At 42.3% G+C, this 25677-nt stretch overlaps 1 protein-coding gene across 1 annotated transcript in view; it reads right to left on the minus strand.

Moving 5' to 3' along the window:
* Positions 1 to 578: 578 nt before the first annotated feature.
* GRB2 (growth factor receptor bound protein 2) overlaps positions 579 to 25677 on the minus strand; it is a 68973-nt gene continuing 43874 nt past the window's right edge. The window contains exons 3-6 of the mRNA XM_058561608.1: positions 14500 to 14597; positions 7502 to 7624; positions 3830 to 3998; positions 579 to 2763 (exon numbers count right to left, since the gene is read on the minus strand). Coding sequence (XP_058417591.1) covers positions 2578 to 2763; positions 3830 to 3998; positions 7502 to 7624; positions 14500 to 14597 — 576 coding nt within the window. The 3' untranslated portion in view covers positions 579 to 2577. The remainder of the gene's footprint in view (positions 2764 to 3829; positions 3999 to 7501; positions 7625 to 14499; positions 14598 to 25677) is intronic.

A 25677-nucleotide genomic window follows, 5' to 3' on the forward strand; every position in this document is an offset into this window, starting at 1 on the left:
CCTTGGGTTTAGCTTCTTTTCTGTTCCTTCTCTATAAACAAACCTTATTTGGTCTTCTGTAGCCCGTGCCGTGTATGCTTAAACAGGCCTTGTCTCACGCTAAAAGTGGCCTGCTGAGTGGACAAGCGTGCTTTAGCTACTTATACTTAGCACGTCGAGACTGCACAGATCATTCTGTCCTTCTTTCCTTTACTTAAGGGAGGGGGGTGAGAAGGGACAACAGCCAAGCAAGCTGTGCTCTTTGTCCTCACAAAGCTCTAGGTCTAGACTCGAGTTTCCAAAGTGTGGTCTATGGTTTCTGTCAGAAACACCAGGCCCGCCTGTTGGTGCCCTCAACCACAATCTTGGAGTAACTGAGGGTGGAGTCTGGGAATCTGCGTGGTGAACAAGCTCCCCAGAGATTGTGACAACAGCCAAGCAGGGGCATCACTCCTCCAAGGGCCCAGCGAGACCCACATGCTCCCCAAGGAGCTGGATGAGTTGAAATAAGGACACAAGAGTTCTGACTCTCTGACCTAACACCTGACATGGTTTTTATTTTAAGTAAGGCGAGGAGGGGGAAAAAAAAAGATACAGAGTGAAGAATTCATTGTATGTTTATTATTCACAGTTAATCACTACCTACCAAATGCTATCCGCAGAGTTAAAGGATTAAGTACATAGGTCTTTTTATTTAAACACTGATTTTCTTTTTAAATATATACACACAAAACTTAGTTCAGCAAGGCTTCATGATATACACCAACTCCAAAATAAAACAATCAAATGGTCCACGTGTAGAATGCCAGCGATTCCTTTTATCATCAGCGAGGAAAAGAGAAGCTATCAGAGAGGGAGCGAGGAGTGGAATGCTCCGTCCAGAAAAGCAGCCGCCTCCTGGGCCTCCGAGTGCTCCAGGCCGAGTCCGTCTCCATAACCAGAGTCCAGGGGAGACTCCAACTGACTGCTTCAGAACCCAAAGGCAGTGACCAACTCCTGGCAGCCCCGTTTTTGCTGCAGGAAGGGGACTGAGTGGAGAAAGTTCACAGGCACCTCACTACGAGGGACAAGCAGCTGACAGGAGACAGAGAGAGCTCTGCGACGGACTCGGCTTTCCTATATTTCCAATCTTTCCTTCTCAACTGTCCCTGCTTCTCGGAGACATTTTCTTTGTAGGGGGTAGGGGGAGCAGCTATAAACACAGCCCGCTGTGAAGGGAGACATGAAAGCCACGCAGCTGCTGCTTGAACAGTGCCCTGAGGCTCACCTGGGCAGGTTGGGTAGGGATACAAAAGGTGGAAGCCATGAAGAGACACCCCGCGGTTTCAGAGCAAGAAAAATGAAGTGAAAACTCTCACTTTCTACCCCAGTGTAGGAATCCGGTATAACCTGATACAGATAAGGAGCGACAGTTTGAACAGCTTGGGCTTTCCCATGTTTGCAACTTGCTGGCTGCAGGGATTTGCGTCTGGGGGTCCCCAGGGTTAAGAAGGGGGCAGACAACACCTGAGACTGCAAGGTCAGCCAAGGACTCGGGCCCCCTTTTGGCCAGGTCCAGTGAGACGCGGGAAGAGCTATAACCGCTCCTCCTTCCCCAAGCTGGTCACACTGCACCCAGGGCAGTAACTCCACACACCCGGGCTTTGGGCTCCCTTAAACTCCAGAGGGCTCACAAATAGTAAAGCTGAACCTTTACTTCTGGCTTGGATCAGGCAGAACGCCCACACCCTCCACTTCTACTTGTCTCCTCTTCTCTACCCTGTTTTCCCCTCCCCCTGAGGGGAAAAATATTTACACAGAGTAGGAGACAAATTGGCTGAAAAGCTCTGGACTGTCTTTAACTTATTTTAAAACAAAACAAATAAAAAACACCATTCAGAAGCAACCCTTGAAATAAGGAAAAAGGCACTATGAAAAAACAACGTGCTCAATACCATTTGGAGGGAAAACAATGTGGAAAAGAGCCGTAGGTTCTCAGCTTGCCTTTCTCAGGAAGCCCTGGGGGGCAACAGTCCTTCCTTCCACTCCACTCTACTTCCACTTCGACAAAACACACCGGGGGTCAGGGGCTGGAAGGCAGATTCTACTGGCCCTCCCCTCCTCTGGCAGAAGCTAAACAGCACGGGCTTCACGCGCCCGCCCTCTCCTTTTTGTGTGTATATACGAAGATTACAGAAACGGCTGTTCTTCCAGTCATTCCGACTAAAACAGACATTTTGCATAGAGAAAATACCAGCCCACTTGGTTTCTTTTCTTTTATTATTGGCATCAGCTAGGACTATATGTGGCATTAAACGTCATGCACTGATGAACAGAAGAGAAAAAGGATGAAAAAAAGGACAAAGGAGGAGAAATAGGAGCAGCGGTGAAAATTTGTCATAAAAACTCTCTTCTTAATTTATAGGTGAATTTTGGCATTGTTATATCCGACTCCCCCGCCCACCCCCCAAAGTTCCAACCAATGTGAGAGGGTCACAGGTGACCCAGCCAGGTGTTCTGAGCTCCCTCACAGACTGCTGTTAGGGGCAGCTCGTGGGTTTAATTCTTTTGTACATGTTTTAAATTTTTCACTTTGTTTAAATAATCTCTTCTTGATTCTTAGACGTTCCGGTTCACGGGGGTGACATAGTTGCGGGGAAACATGCCAGTCTGCCCGTGGCAAGCCCCTTTCCACCAGTTGGGATCTGAGTTATCCATGACGTGGATAAAGTCTCCTCGACGGAATCCCAGCTCTCCATCCTCCTGGGGATCAAAGTCAAAGAGCGCTTGGACGTATGTCGGCTGCTGCAGAAGAGGGGCAGGGAAAAAACACACATACTGCATTTCCGATGGTGACCAGCAGCCGTGTAAGGGGGACTGTTTATGGGGGGAAACAGACGTGTGCCAACTTGTTCACATTTCCTGAAATAACCTCCCATTTCTCCTCCCCTCTCCACTTATTCTTACAGATTCTAAGTTTACTTTAGGTGGGTATGGTATAATCTTTCACCAAAGCTCAAAAATTACTGGGGTCAATCTCACTCTGGTGGCCACTTATGCCATATTATTAAGCGGAGAGCAGCAAGCACTGCTTTAAGGGGAAAGAACTTCAGAAACAGCTATTGGGGTGTTTTTTTTTTTGGTGAGGAAGAGTGGCCCTGAGCTAACATCTGTTGCCAATCTTCCTCTCTTTGCTTGAGGAAGACAGTCCCTGAGCTAACATCTGTGCCAATCTTCCTCCACTTTGTATATGGGACACCTGCCACAGCATGGCTTGATGAGTGGTGTGTAGGTCTGCACCCAGGATCTGAACCCACAAACCCCTGGCTGCCAAAGCAGAGCATGTGAATTTAACCACTATGCCACTGGGCCAGCCCCAGCCATCCAAGTTTTGATTATAATCCCAGGATTTCAAAATGCTCTAGTTCCTATCACTTCATCACTTATAAAATCCTTAAGGTTTTATAAAGTCAAAAGGTCAAGAGCTTGACTCAAATGAGGTGGTGCTAATCCTAACATATGGCTAGGATTTAGGAAAAGGAATATAGGAATGAATGTGCACCCCACTCCCTCATGAGGATGATTTTCCTCACAATTTGCTTCCAGGGAAAGAATATTTGAGAGTGTGTTAAAGATCCTCTTCTTAAAGACACAGGTGGTAAACTAGCAATTCGCTGCCTCAGAGAAGCAGCCTCTGGAAAAGGCAAAATCTTTTTATTCCAAACTTCAAAGCTTTAATATGAATTAAGACTAACGTTTTGAATAATGAGCATAGAAGCCCCAGAAGGAATCCTTTGAAAGGCACCTGCTTACCTGAGGAGCTATTCTTAATTGCTAAAAATGATCCCAATCTCTCTCTTATGAGAATTACCTGTGGCACCTGTTCTATGTCCCGGAGGAATATCTGCTGGTTTCTGGAGACAGATGTAGATCTGTGATAATCTACCAGCTCATTCAAAGAATTGAACTTCACCACCCAAAGGAAATACTTTCCGGCTCCATCTCGGAGCACCTTGAAGTGCTGCACATCATTTCCAAACCTGGGAAAGGACAGAGAATACACATGAGAATAGGCTGGAGGGCGCTGTCCTGGCTCCCGGGATCATCTGCCCACTAAGGAGGAGTTTTGAGAGAACCTGTGTTCTGGGAACACTCCCCACAGCCTGAGGGGCCCAGGACTGTAGCACACCATGGTGCCCTGGCTGGAGAGTTAGGATAATCACTGAGTGACCGAGACCCTTCCACTGGCATTGATGATCACCAGTGACAACATGAAGAATCCTCGCCAGACAGGGAAACCCTCTCCATCAGTTTGTCCAATTCTGAGGACATCTGCAAATAAAAGGAGCACACCCTAACCTATGGCATGCCTCTACGTGCCCCGCGCTGTACCAAATGAAACAGAGCCTTATTTAAGGCAAGGAGTGTGACAACTTTTCAAGGAAAAATAACCTTATGTGATATGTTTTTAACTGAAGTATAACCGACATACAATATCTTATTAGTTTCAGGTGTACATTATAGTGATTCAATATTTATATACATTATGAAATGATCATAAGTCTAGTTACCACCTGTCACCATACAAAGTTATTACAATATTATTGACTATATTCCCAATGCTGTACATTACATCCCCATAACTTATTTATTTTATGACTGGACGTCTGTACCTCCTAATCCCCATTTAAAGACTAGAAAAGGTCGGATAGGGAATAAGGTGAGAAGAGGAGGACTGGACATACTTTCAACAATTCTCCTGTAACTGGGAACAGTTTAAAGTCACATTTTCGGGGCCGGCCCAGTGGAGTAGCAATTAAGTGCACACACTCCACTGCGGTGGCCCGGGGTTTGGATCCTGGGCGCGCATCGACGCACTGCTTGTCAAGCCATGCTGTGGCGGCGTCCCATATAAAGTGGAGGAAGATGGGCACGGATATTAGCCCAGGGCCAGTCTTCCTCTGCAAAAAGAGGAGGCTTGGCAGATGTTAGCTCAGGGCTGATCTTCCTCACAAAAAGAAAAAAAAAAAAAGTCACATTTTCCATTCAGGGATGTTAGTTCTATTCATGGGAAAAAGGTTTCAGAACAAAAGAACATACTGAGACAATATATAAAAGAGGCCCAGGCACCAAAAGGTAAAAGCTCCCTTTTACACTGGCTGGCAAAAACAGCAAGAGCCTGATGAGTGGGAAGGGCCACTATCACAGAGCTGTCTGGCTAGTACATCAGCCCAACGAAGGCTCTGCCTGTCCTGCTCACTGCTGAGTCCTCAGTGTCCACACCATCCCACTCTACGAAGATTTGTTGAATGAATGAATGTCTCTCCTCCCAGCAGTCTTCAAGCACAAAGAAACAAAACACTTCTTAAAAACAATCCAGCAGGTGGCAGCACTGAGCTTCAAGGAAGCCACTGAGTATGAGATACCAAGTGTTGAGAAACAGTATTGCTACTTCAGGAGAGAAGAAAGGCAGAGGGGGAGAAAGCTTTATGAGGAAGGACATATTCAAATGACACTTCTGGCCCCAGAGAAGCCCAGTCCCACGTGCAATGCAGGTAGCTTCTGAAAGGGGTACAGGGTCCCCAACAGTGAGCTGTTAACTGCTGCAGTGTTTTCCATCACATACCCACAACATCGTGAAACTAGAGAAACATCTCGGAGACTATAGATTCTTGAACCTCTTTTGTGAAGGTGTTTGTGTTCTTAAAGGTGGTAACGACATCTATTCAAATTTTATTTCTAAAACAATAAATACATAAACTCTTTAAGGTTTTTATTTGATAGAACAGAATGGTTTGGGAGCATCCTGGCAGCTACTGCATGAGTGTGAGCAGTGATTAGTCAAGGTAATCAGACAAGATCTGTAACGGAACACTAACTCCCGCGGTGGTTTTGGCCATCATCCAATGATTAATTGCTTGTATTCCCCATCCTACAGTGTTTGATTTATACTCGGGTCAGTATAACACGTAAGGAAAACAGATGATGAAATACAAGTTAACGAGAAGCATCAAGATATATCCACCTCAAGATGCTCTTCACCAGATCCTCATTTGCATGTGTTTTCTTTTTTTTTAGATTTTTTTTTTATTTATTCATTTTCTTCCCCCCAAAGCCCCAGTAGATAGTTGTATGTCATAGGTTCACATCCTTCTAGTTGCTGTACGTGGGACTCGGCCTCGGGTTGGACGGAGAAGTGGTGCCTTGGGGCGCGCCCAGGATCCGAACCCGGGCCGCCAGCATCAGAGCGCGCGCACTTAACCGCTAAGCCACGGAGCCGGCCCCATTTGCATGTGTTTAATCAAGCGCATCAAAAAGCCACTGCTTCTATGCATGTGAGAGTATGGGGGTATATGGGAAATCTCTGTACCTTCCACTCAATTTTGCTGTGAACCTAAAACTGCTCTAAAAAACTCTACTGAATAAAAAAGCCACTGTTAGAAAAGGAAAACCGATAATTAAACCCAGTTTGACTTTTTCATGTTGGGACAAAAACTAACTATACTGGAAACATACCTGTCAGGTATTGTAAATATCACCTAAAACCATCTCCCATATTTTCATTGAGAAAAATCACACAAAGATTCTAAATTTAAATCTACATTTCAAAAAAAACCTACATTTTTGGTCCTAAAGTGAAACAAGATATTCAGTTGATTTTTGAAACTGAAAAATCTTTACATCATTCGTAAACCGCAAATAAATTCTTATAGCCTTCATTTAAAAATAATCAACGTAATCTATAACAAAAGTGATCTGAGTTTTTAACCTAATCACTTCTTTGTCATATAAATGATGAAGTGATTTGTATGACTCTTAGGAGAGGGGTTCCTGTGATAACATATTAACTAGAAAAGGACTGAGCCAAAACACATATGGAAATGACAATTTGATTCAAAATCCTTATGTCACAGATGGGGAGTGATTTACTTAGAATCCTCAAAGTTCCAATTTATATTCATGATTCCCAGGGTGGTAAAACACCCTGCCTTCCCCATTCCCTGCTTACCAGCTCCCCTCCACATTTAAATTTACCACGAGGGAAAGCAAAAAAGCCAAAAACCCTTGTGGTAACTTTCTAAAGTTAACATGTGAGGCCTATGCCAGTGCGGGTAGATTTAAGCTAGATATCTGGTAAAGGCATGTGAAGGCAGCTGAAACGGCGACGCCTTTAAAGAGAGCTGCAGGAACCCCACAGAGGGCAAGGGTGGTCGATGAGTAAAGAGCAGTGTGGAGAACACTACAGAGGGGTGGGGATTAGGGAAAACTGGCAAGCACATGCTGCCTGAAGAGCAGCTGCTGCTCAGCAACTAAGGACTGTTTCCACATGGGAATATGAACCCAGTGCTGCTAGACTGATTTTTAAAAGGAGCCAGAAATTAGAATTTTAATGTAAAATTTTCTGATTTGTAAAATACTGTTTAGGCTAAACCTCTACCAGTCTGCAACCACTGGTGTGTGTAGCCAGACACCTGGCCTATGGCTTAACAACTTAGACCAGTTGGAGACATAATTCCAGGCAACCAAAGCAGGAAATACTTACTTGACAGAGAGGGAGAAATCCCCAGGAGCACTCTCACTCTCTCGGATAAGAAAGGCCCCATCATGCCGCTGTTTGCTAAGCATTTCTTCTGCCTTGGCTCTGGGGATTTTGCCAAAAAACCACCTAAGGAAGGAAGGCAAGCCAGTCAACATCTGCTTCCCCACAAAGAAACGGGATATCCAGCCTCCGAAATGTGAGTAACAGAACACTCCCTGCCAGAGGAAGGGGCCTCCCTCTTTACCCTCCAGTCTCAACATGCCCAATTACGCCGTTCGGTCAGGTCCTCCCCTGAGAGATGGACCATCTCCCTTCAAACGACTTCGCCCTACCCCACTCTCCAGAAAGTGACTCATAAGGCACAATCATGGGCCACTCTTTCTATAGAAGAAGACACCTAAAAATGGGCCTCCCGGGCCAAAGCCCACTGGGCTCCCTACTGACTTACCAGCAAGGCACCGGGGAAAGCCCAGGCCTACCGATTTGAAGCACAGGAGACAGGCCCCTTCTTGAAGCCATTTGACAAGACTGCAGCTCTACTACAGTGGGATTAAGGGAAATGGGGGTAGGAAAGCTGCAAGGCCCAGAAGCTGGAGACAGCGCTGTTTCTTGTAACAGCCCACAGGGACAAGGGTCAGGTTGTGACAGAGCAGACTCCGCTAGTCACTAAGGTTGGCATTCCTCTCAAGGGCTCTCTCTGCTGTCATTGCTCCGTTTACCTTTCATGCAACCATCAGGAACATCAAATTTACCCTATGCAGAGGCAGCTAGTTGCAAAATTCGATTGTTCATTTGGAGCAAGCTACAGATTCTTCTGTTCCCAATGCTAATTCACCTTGGCCACAAGAAAAAGTGGGTGAATTCACAGAAAACTGTGGGAGCAACTGACCTGTGGCTTGTACCAGGAGGAAGAGAGAGAGAACACTCTAAAAAAGCTTAATGTCACAGCTGCCTAACTATTTCATATGAAAATCAGTTCTAATTAGGATGGATGAACTGTGAAAACAATGTTTTCTTTTCAAAGTTGTCTTAATGTGTTACTATTATTTTTAAAAAGTGACGACACTACTTATAGCAGATAACTTAAAGACCTATCTGCTTCATCAGACTCCTTACCTGGTAACTAACATTCACTAAATATGCAAACTATAATAACAAAGGTACCTAAGAGTCCATTAAAGTTATAAATCTAATTTATATATCTTTTATAAGCAACTGCAGTGCAAGATGTCTCTAAAATAATATACTATACTAAAATTCAAACAGAAAGATGTGAGCTGCTAGGAAGGAGACATTCAAAAGTCGCCGTTAGTAACCTTTAAACATTCCTAAATCTACCTACTTGCGTCTTTCTGATTTTGCAGACTCTAATGCCATGCTGTGGAGGAGCTGGTAGGATCTATCTTCCCGCTTCTACAAATAACTCAAGGGTGAGTCCTCCAGTGCCTGGAAGTCAGGCCACACAAGAGAGATCACGTATTAATACAAGAGAATGATCTCCAACTATGCAAGGACAGCTAACAGTACTGAGACCACTTAAATGTTTTCTATTTTAATCTCCGGTGCTTTCAAGTTTATAATGCACTTACATGCAGTAGGCATTAGACTAGGGTGAGGTGAAGTTATTCAACAGCCACACTCTCATCCTAAATCCCCAAGATCTTTCCACCAGGCAGGCTTTTTTTTTTTTTTCCCCTTTTTTAGGCTATATGTAATGAATATAAATTAAAATAGCTAAGATGTGCAAGAAGTAAAAATAAAAAGCAAGACTCTTCCCTTGAACTCCCCAGAGGCAGCAATGGTGGCAGTCACATGCATATGTTGTTAGATCTTCTCTTAACGGTACACAAATATATAGATAATGTAGTAGTGTTTTCCTGCCCTCGGCTTAAAATTAACTCAATTTTATTTTCAATTAAAAAAAAAAACTGTAGTGAAGTAAAGTACTCTAATTGGAATTCTTATAAAGTAAAACACATCCCTGTTACAATAAGCACTCAGATTGAAAACCAGAAAATTAGGTGGAGACCATTTTATTAAATAAAGATTTCTTTTGTATCTGCTCCCATTTTTATTAAACACACACACACACACACACACACACACACACTCACTCACTCATACTCCCTCTCTCTCTCAAGGATGTCTCATAACACAAGGGATGTCACACGGTATGAGGAATAGCTATCACTCTCAGTTAAAACATTTAAATACTACCGCCCTACATTTCCATAGCATTTTAGACTATTTATAAATTTGATCAGCTTCCTTTTAATGGTAATGTTTATATGTAACTACATGGCTATGGTCAAAATTTTAAAATCTTTAAGAAGCTGGATCTATACTACAATACAAATAGCAAGGGAGAAAGCTAATGGGAGGAGGTGGCTTATCTTCCAATTTAATTCTTTACTACACCCCATAGGCTCCCATCCATACGTATTTAATGTGAAAAGCACATATTTGGATCGACCCTCCAGTATATACAACTCACGTTGCAACACTAATGCCAACAATCATTTCATAGCCTGTGTTTAATTTGTTAACTCAAATGCTGTATTAGATCATACTCCATTTTAAACTTCCCTCTTCCTCGCTAACAAAAACTAAAGGTAGGGGAAGAGGAAGGGAGGGAGGGGGGCGCTGGTACTCTGTGCTCACAGCTATGAAATCAACGCTGACCCGTACTTATAAATGCCCAGACACAGAGCAGTCTCATATGAAACATGCCCATAAGGCCAATCACCACATAGGTACAGGTCATGGTCTTTTTTAGCAACATGGTTTCCTTTTTCAGAGCTTGGAGTGGATGAACACTGCCTGCCTTTCAGCCTGAGTCTGTGAAGAACACCACCACGGAGCCTATACTGGACGCTTCTCGATCAATTATTATTCCAAAGTTCTTTATAGGGGGAGAGAGGACCAGGCATGAGAGCGACTCTTCCTAAAAGGCAAACCAATCAACCTAGTTAGTAACTACAACTTTCCAAGGGAGGTGGCCTTTCCTCTATTTTCTCAACAGTTGGATTCAAAATGCCTATGTCACCTCAAACAATCTGAAGAAAGATGAGGATTTAGAGTCACAAAGGATTTAGAGTCACAGGCATTTCATTTAATATAAAAATTACAGTATGATGTTCTGAATTCCCTTTCAGCTTGGAAATATGAAAATGAAAAGGAACTTAAGTTGTTTTTGTTATCAATGGATCTAGTGCTTGAGTTGGCAAACTATGGCTTTCGGCCTAAATCTGCCCAGGTTTTGTATGGTCCACAATGTAAGACCGGTTTTAAGAATTTTTAAAGGTTTTAAAAAATTCAAAAGAAAAAGAAGAATATGTGACATGACAGAGACTGCATATGGCCTACCAAGTCTATTATCTGGCCCTTTACAGAAAAAGTTAAGCCAAGCTTTGATCTATTTTGAGGACCGAATGAAGGAACCGAGGTGCACAAATTATCTGGTTTACATGGACCGAGGGAGGATACACTATGTGATCCAACGAGCCCCTCCGACTCCCAATAACCATGACCCAGCTGCTTCTCCCCATGGAGTGCGTTTCATGATGCCATCCACGAAAACCCCACACAGCCCCCAAAGCAAATACTGACACTAAGTGGCTATAAGAATGCAAAGCTGTGCTTAGTATACTTCCCAGTAAATCTGTAATAATCTCGTACTCACCTTTTGGAGTTTCTTGGTTATCACCACTTGTGCCCACATTTTAGTGACCCTGGTCATGGCTGTGTGTTAACCCCTAATCTAATGTTACAAAGACCTCGAATGAGGGGCATTATTAATCCACTGACAGGGGTCCAGGAATCTCTTCCACATACACCTTTGAAAATTTACTGCTTTTGGCTTTTATTATCATGAACAACTTGGTCCAGGCCTTTGTACAAGAATTGGGGCCTGAATATCAACTCAAAAATATTTACCAAACTACCATATGCAAAAGCAAGGCACAAGTTATAATGGAATATAAAAGCAGAAGATGTAAATTCTTCAAGGAATCTAAAATCTTTTTTTTTTGAAGGGAGGGGGAGATCAAACTCATACAGTTACAAAGATACAAGATAGTACAGGGGCTGGCCTGGTGGCGCAAGTGGTTAAGTGCGTGTACTCTGCTGCTGCGGCCCCGGGTTCGCCGGTCCCGATCCCGGGCGCGCAACGACGCACTGCTTGGCAAGCCATGCTGTGGCGGCGTCCCATATAAAGTGGAGGAAGATGGGCATGGATGTTAGCCCAGGGCCAGTCTTCCTCAGCAAAAAAAGAGGAGTATTGGCAGATGTCAGCACAGGGCTGATCTCCTCACAAAAAAAAAAAAGACAGTACAAGTTCCAAACAAAAACTAGAATAATATACTTTACAAATTAGACTGTTTTTCACCTTGTAAATCATTCAATGAAACATTTATTGAGCCATTATAAGGTGCCTGGTTCTTCTTGAAGTAAAAAGAAGTTTCCTTGAAGACCTTCTAGTTTCTTCATTACAGAAACTTCCATATAGATATCTTCCTATTACTAAACTGCAGGATGACCCAACTTTCCCTCCCCAGGGTAAGGCTTCCTGGATGTGATCTCTCCAAGAGTTTCATATTAACTACATGGAAATTTTATTATACCATAATTTAACTATAGAACCTAAGTTCCCAGCACCTAGCACAGTCTCCGTCACATAAGAACTTTGTAAGAGTTTATTGACCAAGGCATGAATCCAATAGATAGTTTTATGGTGAAGCTCCTGAATCACTTGTTTTATTTTATACAAGGCAAATCATCTTTTTAGAACAGATTCAGTTCATAAGGTAGCATTTGGCCCACATTTAATTGCTAGTGGTGGTTACCTCTGAAAGGGGTATGAGGAGAAACTCATACATTGCTCTATAGTTTTCTACACTGAGTCTTTTTTTTTTTTTTTTAAAGATTTTATTTTATTTTTTCCCCCCAAAGCCCCAGTAGATTGTTGTATGTCATAGCTGCACATCCTTCTAGTTGCTGTATGTGGGACGTGGCCTCAGCATGGCCGGAGAAGCGGTGCGTCGGTGCACGCCCAGGATCTGAACCTGGGCCGCCAGCAGCGGAGCGCGTGCACTTAACCGCTAAGCCACGGGGCCGGCCCCTACTGTGAGTCTTTTATAACGAGAACTATATTCATAAATTACTGGCATTAAAACAAAAATACTAGAAGCCTTCCCAATTTGTAGGATAAAGAAGAATGAACTGGACTATCTTGAAGGCCGCTTCGAGCTCTAAGACATTAAGCTCTATGTAAGATGATGTTAGCTCTGTGCAAAATCAGGTGTGGTTAAGATCTTTGCTCCAGTACTTGCGGGGAGAGAAATGACAGGTACACATTAGAGCAGTGACAATGGGGAAGGACAATGGGCTACTACTCAAGGTGGGTCAAGTCATCTATAAGTCTTTTTTTTTTTTTTTTAATAATTTTATTTATTTATTTACTTTTTCCCCCAAAGCCCCAGTAGACAGTTGTGTGTCATAGGTGCACATCCTTCTAGTTGCCATACGTGGGACGCGGCCTCAGCATGGCCGGAGAAGCGGTGTGTCGGTGCACACCCGGGATCCGAACCCGGGTCGCCAGCAGCAGAGCGCACGCACTTAACCACTAAGCCACGGGGCCGGCCCCATCTATAAGTCTTATTTATTACTTTGTGGTAAAGCAAGTAGACAGAAAGAATCTACCATTTCTTCATGTCTCAATGGCATTCTAGTTTGAGCATAGAAAGCCTCAGGTCCCCCTGACATACAAGGTATGAAAATGACTGTTTTTGAGGTAGGAGCAGGGCCAATGAAAGAAGTGGTTCGTAAGGGTGGGAGAACAGTGGTCTGTAAGGGCTCTCAGGGTCCCACCATGTCACATATCAATATAAGGGTGGGTGGGTGGGTGTTCTAGAAAAAAAGAAAAGAAAAAAGTTCACTGCTCTCAGCTCTCAGCAGCCTGGAGTAGGAGTTTTTTTTTTTTTTTTTTTTTTTTTGAGAAAGATTGACCCTGCGCTATTGTCTGTTGCCAATCTTCCTCTTTTTCTTTTTTCTCCCCAAAGCCCCAGTACATAGTTGTATATCACAGTTGCAGAGTTGTAGCTCTTCTACATGGGACGCCGCCTCAGCATGGCTTGATGAGCCGTGAGTAGGTCCACGCCCAGGATCCGAACCAGCTAACCCAGGGCCGCTGAAGCGGAAGGCGCGAACTTAACCACTATGCCACCGGGCTGGCCCTAGGAGAGCATTTTGTTTTCTTTGGAGAGGGAACACTATGTGTAGGGCAAGGGCAGTGATTTGGACATACAAAGATTATTAAGATACAGCCCCACAGGATAATTAAACATATCAATACAAAACCACGTGATAAGTATCTTTTCTAAAACTCAAAAGAAATGCAGAATTATGAAACACATCTGGCCCCAAACGTTTCATGAAAGAGAATTACGGACCTGCATAACTGTCGTTTTATTATTTGAAGATCACTGACAGTTATGAATCTAAAACATATACTATTATTATGTAATAGTATATAAACTATTATTTTTTTATTTTTATTTTTTGGCAAGTAAGACCAGCCCTGAGCTAACATCTGTGTCCACCTTCCTCTGTTTTATGTGGGACAACTGCCACAGCGTGGCTTAATGGGCGGTGTGCAGGTCTGCACCTGGGATCTTAACCTGAGACCCCCAGGCCACCAAAGCGGAGTGCGGGAACTTAAGCACTACGGCCCGGGGCTGGCCCCTAAACTACTGCTTTAAATGAAATAATTGTTTCATTAAACATCACCAGCAAGTATTATCAATCTAAAACATATACTATCATTGACTGTTATACTATCATTATATACTATTATTAATATGCAAAATCAACATGCTTTGCTAAGTCCCTGGGAAGATCGAATAAAAAGAACGACATCCATCCCAGTGATCTCAATTTTAAAAACATTATTTGAACCAAGCAGGTGGGTCTGACCCTTGGGAGACCCGTAGAGCCCAACTTACGGATGTGGTTTCATTTCTATGTAATTCTTGGGAATGAAGCCGTCTTTCCCATTGAGTTCTGCCTTGTACCAGTTCTGATCACATTCTTCATTCAAAACCTGAAAAGAAATAAGACAAGGGAAAAAAACCAATCATTTCCTTTCACTCTTAAAAGGGTAGCCACTAAGACAATTATGTTGCCATTAAGGTTTTCTTTTTAAAAGGTGTTATCTGAAGTATTATCAGTTACATGGATGCAAGACTTGTAACTTCAAACAACCAGCATTATGTCAACTCTGATAGTTCAAATTAAAAAGAAAAAGAAACTGTCTCTGGAAATGAAAGTTCAAGCTCCCAAACATCTAGCATTAAACCCTCTGTAGGAAAGCAGAAGGGAGAATGACAAGGAAAAGTAATAAGTTAGTTTGGAAGAGGAGATTCTGGAAAGCAGCAAACACTGACACTGGAGAATGAAGGGAGCCCAACAAAGATGAAATAAGCCTGCTATCTGGGAGAGAGAAGTTTAACAGTAGAAGTGAGCAGCAACAGAAAGAGCTTTAAGACTTCTCTGGAGATCTGCAAGCCAATCTCCAGAATCACAGGGATGTAATCCTGGGACTCCCTAATTTCTTCTCTAGGTTCTCCATCCCAGGTATGGGTCACCCACCAAACAGGTCTGTCACGCTGCTGCTTGCGTGCACATCCACATGCCCTCGTATGGGAAAAGTAATTTCATGAAAAAGCATGACAAGTCTTACTCACTTCACTCACCCTTAGGGCCACAATGTGTTCGAGTTAGAAAATGCTGGAAGCACACCCAATTCATGGGGAAGACCTAGAGACCATATAACTGAACCAGTGCCTTCTACAGAGTGAAAACAGACCTAGAAATGTGACATGACTACCCAAGGTTATAAGCTAATGAATCATACGAAGATTTTCAGATCCTAAACTAGTGCTCTCCCCAGTGCTGCTCCTTGTGAGTTACGACGATAGGCCAGGCCATGATCCTGTAATCTGTAGAGAATTATACAAAGCAGAACAGATGTAGGTGTAGTATAAAAGCCACCCTATGAATTCTAGATTTCTAACAAAAGGCAAACGGCAGAAGGCATTAAAAAAAAGTCAATAACTTAAAAGAGAAAATAGAAACGTGAGCCCAACTCCAAAATGGTGAACATGGAAAATGCTGATGGACTAGTAGAGTGGTAGTTAATCTACACTATACAACAAAGTTCTATAAGGAAGTTGGTATAATTCTTTACAAAATGATTTACTCAAGATGCTGAACAATGCTGTACTCATTGCCAACTGAGAACCTGGATTTCTTTAGATTGCATGATGTGTATGTACTGACATTTCAAAGTGAGATACAAATTTAGAAACGGTAGATAAGACCCACAGATAACTAACAAAGAGCCAAGCCATTAATGACACCTCTAAGCAAATTCACTTTTGAACAGAGGCTATGCCCTGAGGAGTTTTGCAATGCTGGTGCCTATCTATGATGTTGGCCAACCTCTGGCCCAAGGTGCCAGTCACTGAGTGTTAAGTGTGCAAGATAAGGCGGCAAATCCTGCAAGAGCTAAAAAATGTGAATAGAGAGCTCTGAAAAAATCAGCTACTGCTAAATCCCGTAGCCTCAGTGATGAAAACTCCTTCCATCAGTCTTTCCCTTTAAAAAAATGATTTTATTAAATATTGTGATGATACAAACTAATACATGTAAAATACATTCATAATTTTAAAATCTGCATTTCAAAAACACTGAACTGTAGCCAGCAAAGTTACTCTGTTGCTAGACAATTATAAAGCACACACAGAGGACAAAGGTTTGGGACGGAGAGTGCTCTTAAGGTGCTCTCTGCCACGAAGACACTGGCATCCCTGAGCAGTAAGGCTAATCCACCAGTCTCATATGAGATGCCGTGACCTCAGGATGGAGCTGGTCACGGCACAGATGACGCAACAGCATGAGAGCAAAGGAGCTATTTTAAAAGTTGCTTAAGGCCAGGATTCTGTTATCTACCAAAAAGAAGGGCCTGAAGAAAAATGTGGCCTAGTAATTATCTTATAAAGCATCCAATAATCATAATAATAATAAATCTGTAGGCTTATGAACAAGAGTCTTTCAAAATGTCTTTAAAATTTCTGAAATGGCAAGTTGAACCTACTCTACAGATTTCTTGGGAGACAAACAAGAGTCAGGCCGACAAAGAGGTGACTGCAGCCCATCTAGGCATCAAAACAGAATAAGGTAAACACTTGGAAAAGGCCACTTATAATTTGTGACAAATAACTTTGCAGAAAAGGGTAACTGTGTTACATGCCAAGAGTTTATATAGCTGCACATTCTTCTTATCACCTTTACTAAGATAGAGGCCACCCCCCCTAAAAAAATGCACCCCCTAATAAAAGAAACTCCAGGGCAACTCCCAGATTTGGCACCAATTTAGAACTATGGTTTTCTGCAGAACGAAATTACTACTTGGTGTTTAGTATGCTTTTCTCCCCAACAAGGCAGGGAAATAAAGCATTAATGTTACTTAGTTTATTTATTTACTTATTTATTTATTTTGTAAAGACAACTAGCCCTGAGCTAACATCTGCCAATCCTCCTCTTTTTGCTGAGTAAGACTGGCCCTGGGCTAACATCCGTGCCCATCTTCCTCTACTTTATATGGGACGCCGCCACAGCACGGCTTAACAAGCGGTGGGTCGGTGTGCTCCCAGGATCTAAACCTGTGTACCCCAGGCCACCGAAGCGGAGCACGCGCACTTAACCACTATGCCACCAGGCCAGCCCCCTTAGTTTAGTTTAAATGTAATGTTTGTATACATGAATGATTAAAATTTTGGTTCTCTGGAACATTCTAGTATCCAGAATATCACTTTACCAGAAAGCCCCAAGTGTTATGGTGCATGCCTCTAAACCTCTTTACTCTAGAACTTAAGGAAAGATTAGCTCTGCTGGAGGCAAAGCACAGGAGAAAGAGTGTACCTGCTAATGCTGGGCCACCCTGGGAGTCAGGGACCAGCTCTTTCCACCCACCTGCTCCACTGGTACATCAGCTTTCATATGCAAGCCCTAAAACTAAGATGGCATAATTTAAAAGATAGTTAACACTTTATTCAAATGTTTAAAACAGCAAAAGGTACAAATTAACATAAGTGAGTCTAAAGTGGAGCAGAGAAAGGGACCAGAACCATATGTGGATGAGTTTGCACCTACAAAGACTGTATTTAGTTTGCTCGAGTTTTAGATGAAAGCTCACGTCTTTCACAAGTAATTTTTAAAAGCCTGATCAGAGTCCTGAGAACAAGGAAGCTGCTCCTATCACCATTTCCTCACAACAGAAGGCAACTTATCACTGGCTTACTCATTACCTCTTAACAAATAGATGGTTGAGTTCAACAACCAAATTTTCCCTCAGTTTTGAAAATTCTAAGGAATGCTTTACTATTACCCCACAGCTGCATGTTCTATTCCAACTCCCATATTCCCTTGAGTTATGACTTTGTAGCCACACAAAACACTCTGGTTTAAGGGAAGCACATTGATCAAGAGATCAGATTACGAAAGGAGGAAGAGACAAGTTTCAGAGAAGTTTTTTGTTTTTTTGCAAAAAGACTGAAAATAATGTTAGAGCCCAAATCAGGAAGAAACCTAAAAGACGAGGAATATGTGAGGTTTATGCAGAATTAAAGCTACTGCAGTCAGTGGAAGGAGACACACGGGGGGCTTTCAAGGTGTTGCTGTTACATTTCTTGACCTGAGTGCTGGTTACTTTGGCACGTTCAGTTTCTGAAAATTCACTGAACTATGTACTTATGATATATGATCTTTTCTATATGTATATCATACTTCAACTAAAAGTTAGAAATATTTCTGTCAAGAGAACATAGTAATATCATGGTCCAATTCGCACATAAGAAAAACACCAGGGACTCATACACCTACGGTACAAACTTTTCACACTCCAAAAATACATAGGGATGCAGAAAATAACACAGGGAGACTTCAGAAACCCTCATGATGATAGCTACTCTATGAAAAAGTAAATTCCCACAAATAAAACTTTCTTCACATGGACAACTCAGAGCATTCCAAGTGTTCTACTTTTCTACTTTTGCTCACCCCCAATCTGAGACCATCCTAAAGGCAACGCAAATTTCCATTTATCATACCAATTTGGGGCCGGCCCCGTGGCTTAGTGGTTAAGTGCATGCGCTCCGCTACTGGCGGCCTGGGTTCAGATCCCTGGCGCGCACCGATGCACCGCTTCTCCGGCCATGCTGAGGCCGCGTCCCACATACAGCAACTAGAAGGATGTGCAACTATGACGTACAACTATCTACTGGGGCTCTGGGGAAAAAAATAAAAAAAATAAAAAAATAAAAATATAGCAATACCAATTTGAACTTTCCAAATCGTTAAAAAAGAAAAAGAAAAAAAGCCAGAGGTCAAAGATTTAGGTCTCAGACCCCTCAGGGCGCACCTGGTCTGGTGGCAAGAGCACAGGCTTCAAGAGGCTGAACCCACGGGTTCAAATTCCAATTTTACCAACTCTGAACTGTGTAACCTTGGGCAAAAGACCATTCTCTAAATTTTGGTTTCCCCATCTATAAAGTGGTGATAATACCTACCGCCCAGGGTTACTGAGGGGATTAAATGAGAAAACGTAGTAAGCAGTGCAGCAATCAGGATGGAGCTCCATTCCAGCTGCCCTCGTGGACACATTTACTTCACAGTAGTTTGCCTTACACATTAGCAGTATTAAATCTAACAGAACATGGCAATCCCGGGGGACTGAGTTTTACCTTCACTAAATTATGTATCTTTAATGTAATGCTGCCCATGGCACCAACAGTACCCATTAACAGAGGATTGGGACTCTTGTTTTATTCTGGAAACACACGAGTACAAGGCATCTGTGATTACTTCAAAAAAGATTTTAAATGCAGGGTTCAAGGATCACAATAGCTAATTCTCTTCTCTGTCCCTTTTATACCAATACTTGGAGACAAGAACTGCACTCAATTTTCTACACAAATTATAGAAAAAGGTGTCTTTTAGGAAAATAGTAGATAAGTATTTTATTCATAGATTGCTGTGTTTTGAAATATGGGGACATTTCCTTGCCTGAACATAATAATCTGTAAGTAAAGAACAAAAAAAAGGAATCAATTTTTTTAAAAGAAATAGGCTGTACATTTATGGAACAATAGTCCCATCAAACCTTTCAATACACACTCTAATTCTAACAGCTTGCAGGGTGCACAACATTTCTTCAGTGAAAAATTATTCAAAGTTTTATCAATTTGTGAAGCAACCTGGAAAGAATACTTGTGCATGCAAGATAGGAACAATAGCCTATTTAAGTTCTTACACATTAAAAACCCCCCAAATACCACTTATAGCTGGTCCCTGCATTACAGAAATTCAACATAAGCCAGTGAGTTTTCCCCAGCTCTTCAAAGATCAATCAATTAATCCCATAGGTGCAATACTGAAATACTGCCATGACTTGACGGCAAATTTCAAGAATTCTGGTGACCCTACCACATAATTTCAAGCTCTTAGAAAAGGGAGAAAACACACACCCATACATGAAGGCTTTTTTTAAAAAATACTAACCTCTAAGAAAAATTCTACACGCCCTGGCTAGGGTAACAGTACTGGGATAGCAATTTAAAATCAGTTCTCTTCAGTTGCCAGTTACATATTTTATTAGAAACTACTAGAATGTTCTTCAACTTCTTAGACTCCCATAGTATGGATTTCTGACTTGGCCTCAAAACTACACTGATTCATTATTAACACTTTAAATAAGTGCTTTACAATCACCACTTCCATCTGTTACAGTTTTTGCTTAACATGAAAAATATCTTGGCTACGTTGCTTGCTCTCCTGTGTGCCAAATCACGAAAAACACCCACAGTGTAGATAAGCTATTCTGAATTTTAATGATGAGATGACCAACTTAAAGGTAGTTTAATAACTAAGGTTCCTGGTCCCACAGAAACCTTAAATTGCTTATCCAAGCACACAGAGAGCAACAGTTCTCAAGTTCACATTGCCAGGCCAGTAGCTGAATGACTACAACTCTTTAAGGACATGCCGAGCACCGTCTGACCAAGTCAAGACACTTGAGAGGTAGTTGGCCCTTAAAAACCAGAAAGTTGAGAAGAAATGAAATGCAATGCATTTATGGAGTTCTAAAACTCGCCTAAGTTTGGCAGATTTGTAAAATTGTGTGTAAATATCAAATTATGCTGTTTTGAAAACCTATTCATTTAAAAAAGCATTTATGTAACGATATCAAATCAAGAGGGTATTTTATGTTATGGTGATGACCTCTCTCAGCAGAAGTATATCTGTGCCACGAAACACTATTTTTAGTTCCCTCTGAAATGGATATTTCCAGAAGATTCATTTCTTTGGGGATCCAGGAGTCCTAAATCTTTGACTTTTTACATTATTTTCTTTTAAGAAAGGACTCTATTTACCAAAGTAAAGAAATCCAAAGGGCATTTGTTGGTCAAATCTATCTTCTGACCACTAGTGACACAACAGTGAGGGGTGCTGTTTGCCCTTTAAACAATTTTAAAAGGAAAAAAAAGAAAGAGAGAGAGGGAGGGAGGGAAGCGGGGGGAGAGAGAAGATGGAAAGGAGGGAGGAAAAAAATCCCCAACTCCCAAATCTTCCACCGGCAAAAATCATTCCTCACTTTTATACTGCCATTTGAATACCTAACAGTTGTATCCCAGCAATAGTACCTTCTTTCCTGCTGCCCATGCTGGATTTCTCTACGCTCTCTAAGCAGCTGCTATCAGTGCGGATCAGTTTGAAAGGGGAACACTGGTGAATCAAGAGACCAAGGCCCACCAAATGTCCAGGCATCATAGTTTAAGGCTCAACTGGTTTGACCTGAATCTATTTAGTGCCCCAAATCAGTTCAAACACCATTGTTTTTCTGTTAAAAAGTCTTAAAAGTAGCCTTCTATAGACCCAAATTATCCTTAGTTTGGCACTCCAGTTTTCACAATTTGGCCATCATCTACTTATCTGCCCTTCTCACCCACTACTTCTCTAAATGAACCCTTCAGTTCACTCAAGATAGTCAACTCACCAACCTCTATGCACACTGTACTTCTCTCACATTTTCCTTCTATTTGGACTGTCCTCTTCCTTATCTATTTGAATATTCCAAGATTCAGTTCAGAGCTTACAACCACCTTGGTCACTTTTCTCTCTGTTTCATTTTTATAGTATTTAATGGAGGATCATGGTCAATAATAATATATAAACCCTTATGACATCTCATCTACCACTACTTTGTACTGTGTACTGGTATGCTTCGTTCTCCTCCCAAACTGAACTGCAAGCACCCTAAAGGGGTCTCCATGCCCATCTCTCATCTGCATTCTCCATAGTTCTTAGAACGGTATCTAGCATATTTTAAGGAACTGACTTGTATATGAGGGCTTTGTTCTAAGTAATGTATACAGTTGGGTATAGAGACAATGGAATGATCACCACACATCATACATCAAATTCCTTGGTGATAAACAATAACCTCTTAAATAGACCCTAGAAAGAAGACTGATTATCATGAGTTTGTTCCTCTAAGGGAAGGAGAGGCAAAATAAAGTAACAGAATTAGGCACTCAGTCTTCCTGTAATTTAAGCACCACTGCCAAAAGACTTCCATGTGGAGTACCTCAAAAGGGGGTACCCAAAATCTTTGCCACAAGACTACCTGCTTCTACTTTCTCCAAGAAAAAAAGGTATAAGGATGGGGACATGAGGTGGGTGGGCAGGGAAGGGAAAATTCAGTAAGAAATGGATAAAAGGAGGCAATGCCTTGGGTGGACTAGGGAGAAAGGAGGTGTGACTCTTTCTGTACAAGAGTACACACTAATACCTCTCAGCATGGGGGCACTTCCTGGAATGTTAAGATGCCCAATTCAGTCCGCATGTTTGACTTGTGACTGACTTCTGCAGTGCATTAATTTTACAGCTACAATTCCTCCAGCAAAATTTTTACAAAAGACAGTATGGAAGACCTTTGACTTTTTTTCTTTCATTGAATGGCAGCTAGGTTGACGTAGAGAGAAAAATGATTAGACACACACACACACACACACACGATTATATTAAGAGTTCAGGACCACTCATGCATTTTTTAAAATGGAAGACTTCCTTTATAATGTTCATACAAGTAGGAAGATGAACAATTAAGAAGACTAACCAAATTATAGGATATTTCTCTTTCTCTGAGAAATATTTTGGTACTCATAAAAACAAATTGGATACTCTTATCAACCTCTCCAGGTTCAGATGTCATTAAGAAAAACTGCTCATGACATTTCAACAAAACAGGAAGATAGTTCACACTTATGTGCTTTTACTCCACCCAGATAAATCTGGAGGCAGTGAAACCTACATGCACAAGCAATACCCCAAAATAAACTCTTTCTACCAAAGGGGTACCAAGAGTTTCCATTCAAAATAACTGTCTTTTGTGTTTTGTGACTCGTGGAAGACATATTACTTTGTGTAGTTGATTGTTGGACGGAAGAGTGAAATGCTCTTACAATGCCAGAATTTCAACTGCAGGACGTTGGGGGAGATGGGGGTGGTGGTGATGAGAGACAGAGAGAGAGATATTGGGGAGTTTCAAGAGAGAAAATTCTGTACATTTGAAAAATTCAGCAATCATATGACGGCCTGTACAGTCATCCCTCGGTATCCACGGATGCTCAAGTCCCTACAGTCAGGGCCTCCGTATCTGCAGGTTCTGCAGGGCTGACTGTAATACACAAGTACAATGCAACAGGAGTGCCAAGCCTTGGGCTAGGTGAGCTAAGGATACAATGGATTCCCCTTCCAAGGAGCTCAGTGTCTAGTAAACTGCTAGTTGCAACACAGCATGATGGATGCCAGGAGAGGGGGGAATTATGAGTACTACGGCAAGTATCAATTCAACAGAAAACATCTGAGTTCTAAAGACTGAAGAGAAAGACCTAAGTCCAGTTTAGGGGATGTAGGAAAACTTCCTGGATGAAGTATGAGCTAGGTTATATTCTTTGTTTGCATCTTTAGTTCTGCTCAGTCTGTGTAGAACTGTTGAGTCGAAGGAACATGGCAGACTTCCCAACCTTCTATCAAGCAAACTGAGGGATGGATTGTTCTCTTGGCCATACTTGGCTGCCATTAATTAAATGACTGGTTAATAAGCTTCCTTAAGTTGAAGAGCAAAACCTTTACTAATGGTATCAGAACTTCCTAACTGGAAATAGCCAAAATAATCTCAAACTGTAGTTAATGCTTTACTTTAACAATATATATTTAACTACTGTCCTTCTCATCTTGTTTACTAACAGAAGGCTTTCAATCTTAGGTCAAATTCTACAACCTTCTCCTCAAAAAGCCAAACAAAATAAAAAGCAAACAAAGCCGCCCAGGCCAGGGGAGCAGCAGCGACACGTTTTCTGACGACAGGCAAACCTGCTCACATTCATGGGTTCCACTCTCTAAGATCTACTCACTCTCCGTTGCTTCAACAGAGTAAAACAAAACAGAAGCTCCCAACAAATCTCCCTCTTCCCTCAAAATTAATGACCACAGAGTTTATTAAATTTCACTTAAGGCCTTATTGATTCAAGATGTGAACTAAAGGGTCTACTGATTTACAGTCATTCTGTGACCCCAGGAGCCACCTCAGAGAATGTAACTGAAAGCAGAGTGGGGGGGAGACACGGACAGACATGGGACAAAAAGGCAATGTCAGTCTCTGAGCTAATCACTGACAGCTGCATAAGGGTCTCTGACTCTGTAAAACTCAAGGCCAGAGGTCCTTACACCTAGAATGCTACCATTCTGAATTAGGAAAGCTAGTTCCAAAAGCATTTTCCACTTGTGAAGCAGTTAATCTAGTCCCAAGTCAGGACAGTCTGTAATCACAGACAGACAAAGCGGGACTGGGGACAGAGTGGTAAGTCCCCACCCCATTCCCAGCATGGAGGCGAATGCAGGCAATCCAGCAGGTAACTACAATACTAGAGGAAACATGGATTAATGTTAGGTTAGGGAGCAGAAAACAGAAGGACCTAATCTAGTCTGGGGTGTAGAGGAATGAGGTCAGAGAGTGACATTTGAGGTGAGACACAAAGATGTCCTGTGAGTGGTCTGGGTAGAAGGCTGTAGTATGCAAATCAAGGAGTTCAAACTGGTATGCTAAGGATGATAATCAGAAGTCACTGAAGAGTGACATTCAGGTTTGCATTTTTCAAACATTCTGCTGGCTGCACTGTGAGAATGAAGTGCAGGAAAGACCAGGTGGGGACTACTACAGCTGCCCAAGTGAAAGATGACAGCACTTGGACTGGGGCAGGGCAGTGCAGTAGAGGGAAGGAAGACAGGAGATAGATTCAAGATATTTTTTGGAGGTGGAATCAAAAGATCTTGGTGATTATTTAATTTTTTAAAATTTTATTTATTTATTTTTCCCCCAAAGCCCCAGTAGATAGTTGTATGTCATAGCTGCACATCCTTCTAGTTGCTGTATGTGGGACGCGGCAGGCTGGAGAAGCGGTGCGTTGGTGTGCCCCTGGGACCCGACCCCGAGCCGCCAGCAGCGGAGCATGCGCATTTAACCGCTAAGCCACGGGGCCGGCCCGAGCTTGGTGATTAGATGTGGCTAGTGGTCTCTCTCTTGGCCACCAACTTTTTACGAAAAGCACTTCAGAAAAACGGCTCTACAGAGCTGCTGGGCAAATTTCTCTCTTTTAAAGCCACTATGAATAAAAAGCATAATTTTAAAAGGAAGATGGTAGCCCTGTGCTGCTATCTTCCATCTGCCTCTCCAGATCTGGTTGATACCCTTCTCCGTCTTTTTGTGCCCTGGATCTGTATGGACCACATCAACAGGCTCATCTATAGACGCTCTTGCTCTCCGGTTCCCAGTAGTCTCCACCGCTGAAGAGGCCTGCAAAAGAAGGCTCTCTCTCTGGGGGTTTCTGTGGACAGTCTTGGACTCTCAGCTGAAGGTCTCAGCCCTCCTGACCCAGTCCTTTCCTCCCCCAAGTTCTGGTAATTCCTCCTCCATCCTTTTTTTTTTTAAATAATTTTATTTATTTATTTTGCCCAAAGCCCCAGTAGATAGTTGTATGTCATAGCTGCACGTCCTTCTA

Source organism: Diceros bicornis, chromosome 18 (genome assembly GCF_020826845.1).
Source record: "Diceros bicornis minor isolate mBicDic1 chromosome 18, mDicBic1.mat.cur, whole genome shotgun sequence".
NCBI classification, from domain to species: Eukaryota; Metazoa; Chordata; class Mammalia; order Perissodactyla; family Rhinocerotidae; genus Diceros; species Diceros bicornis.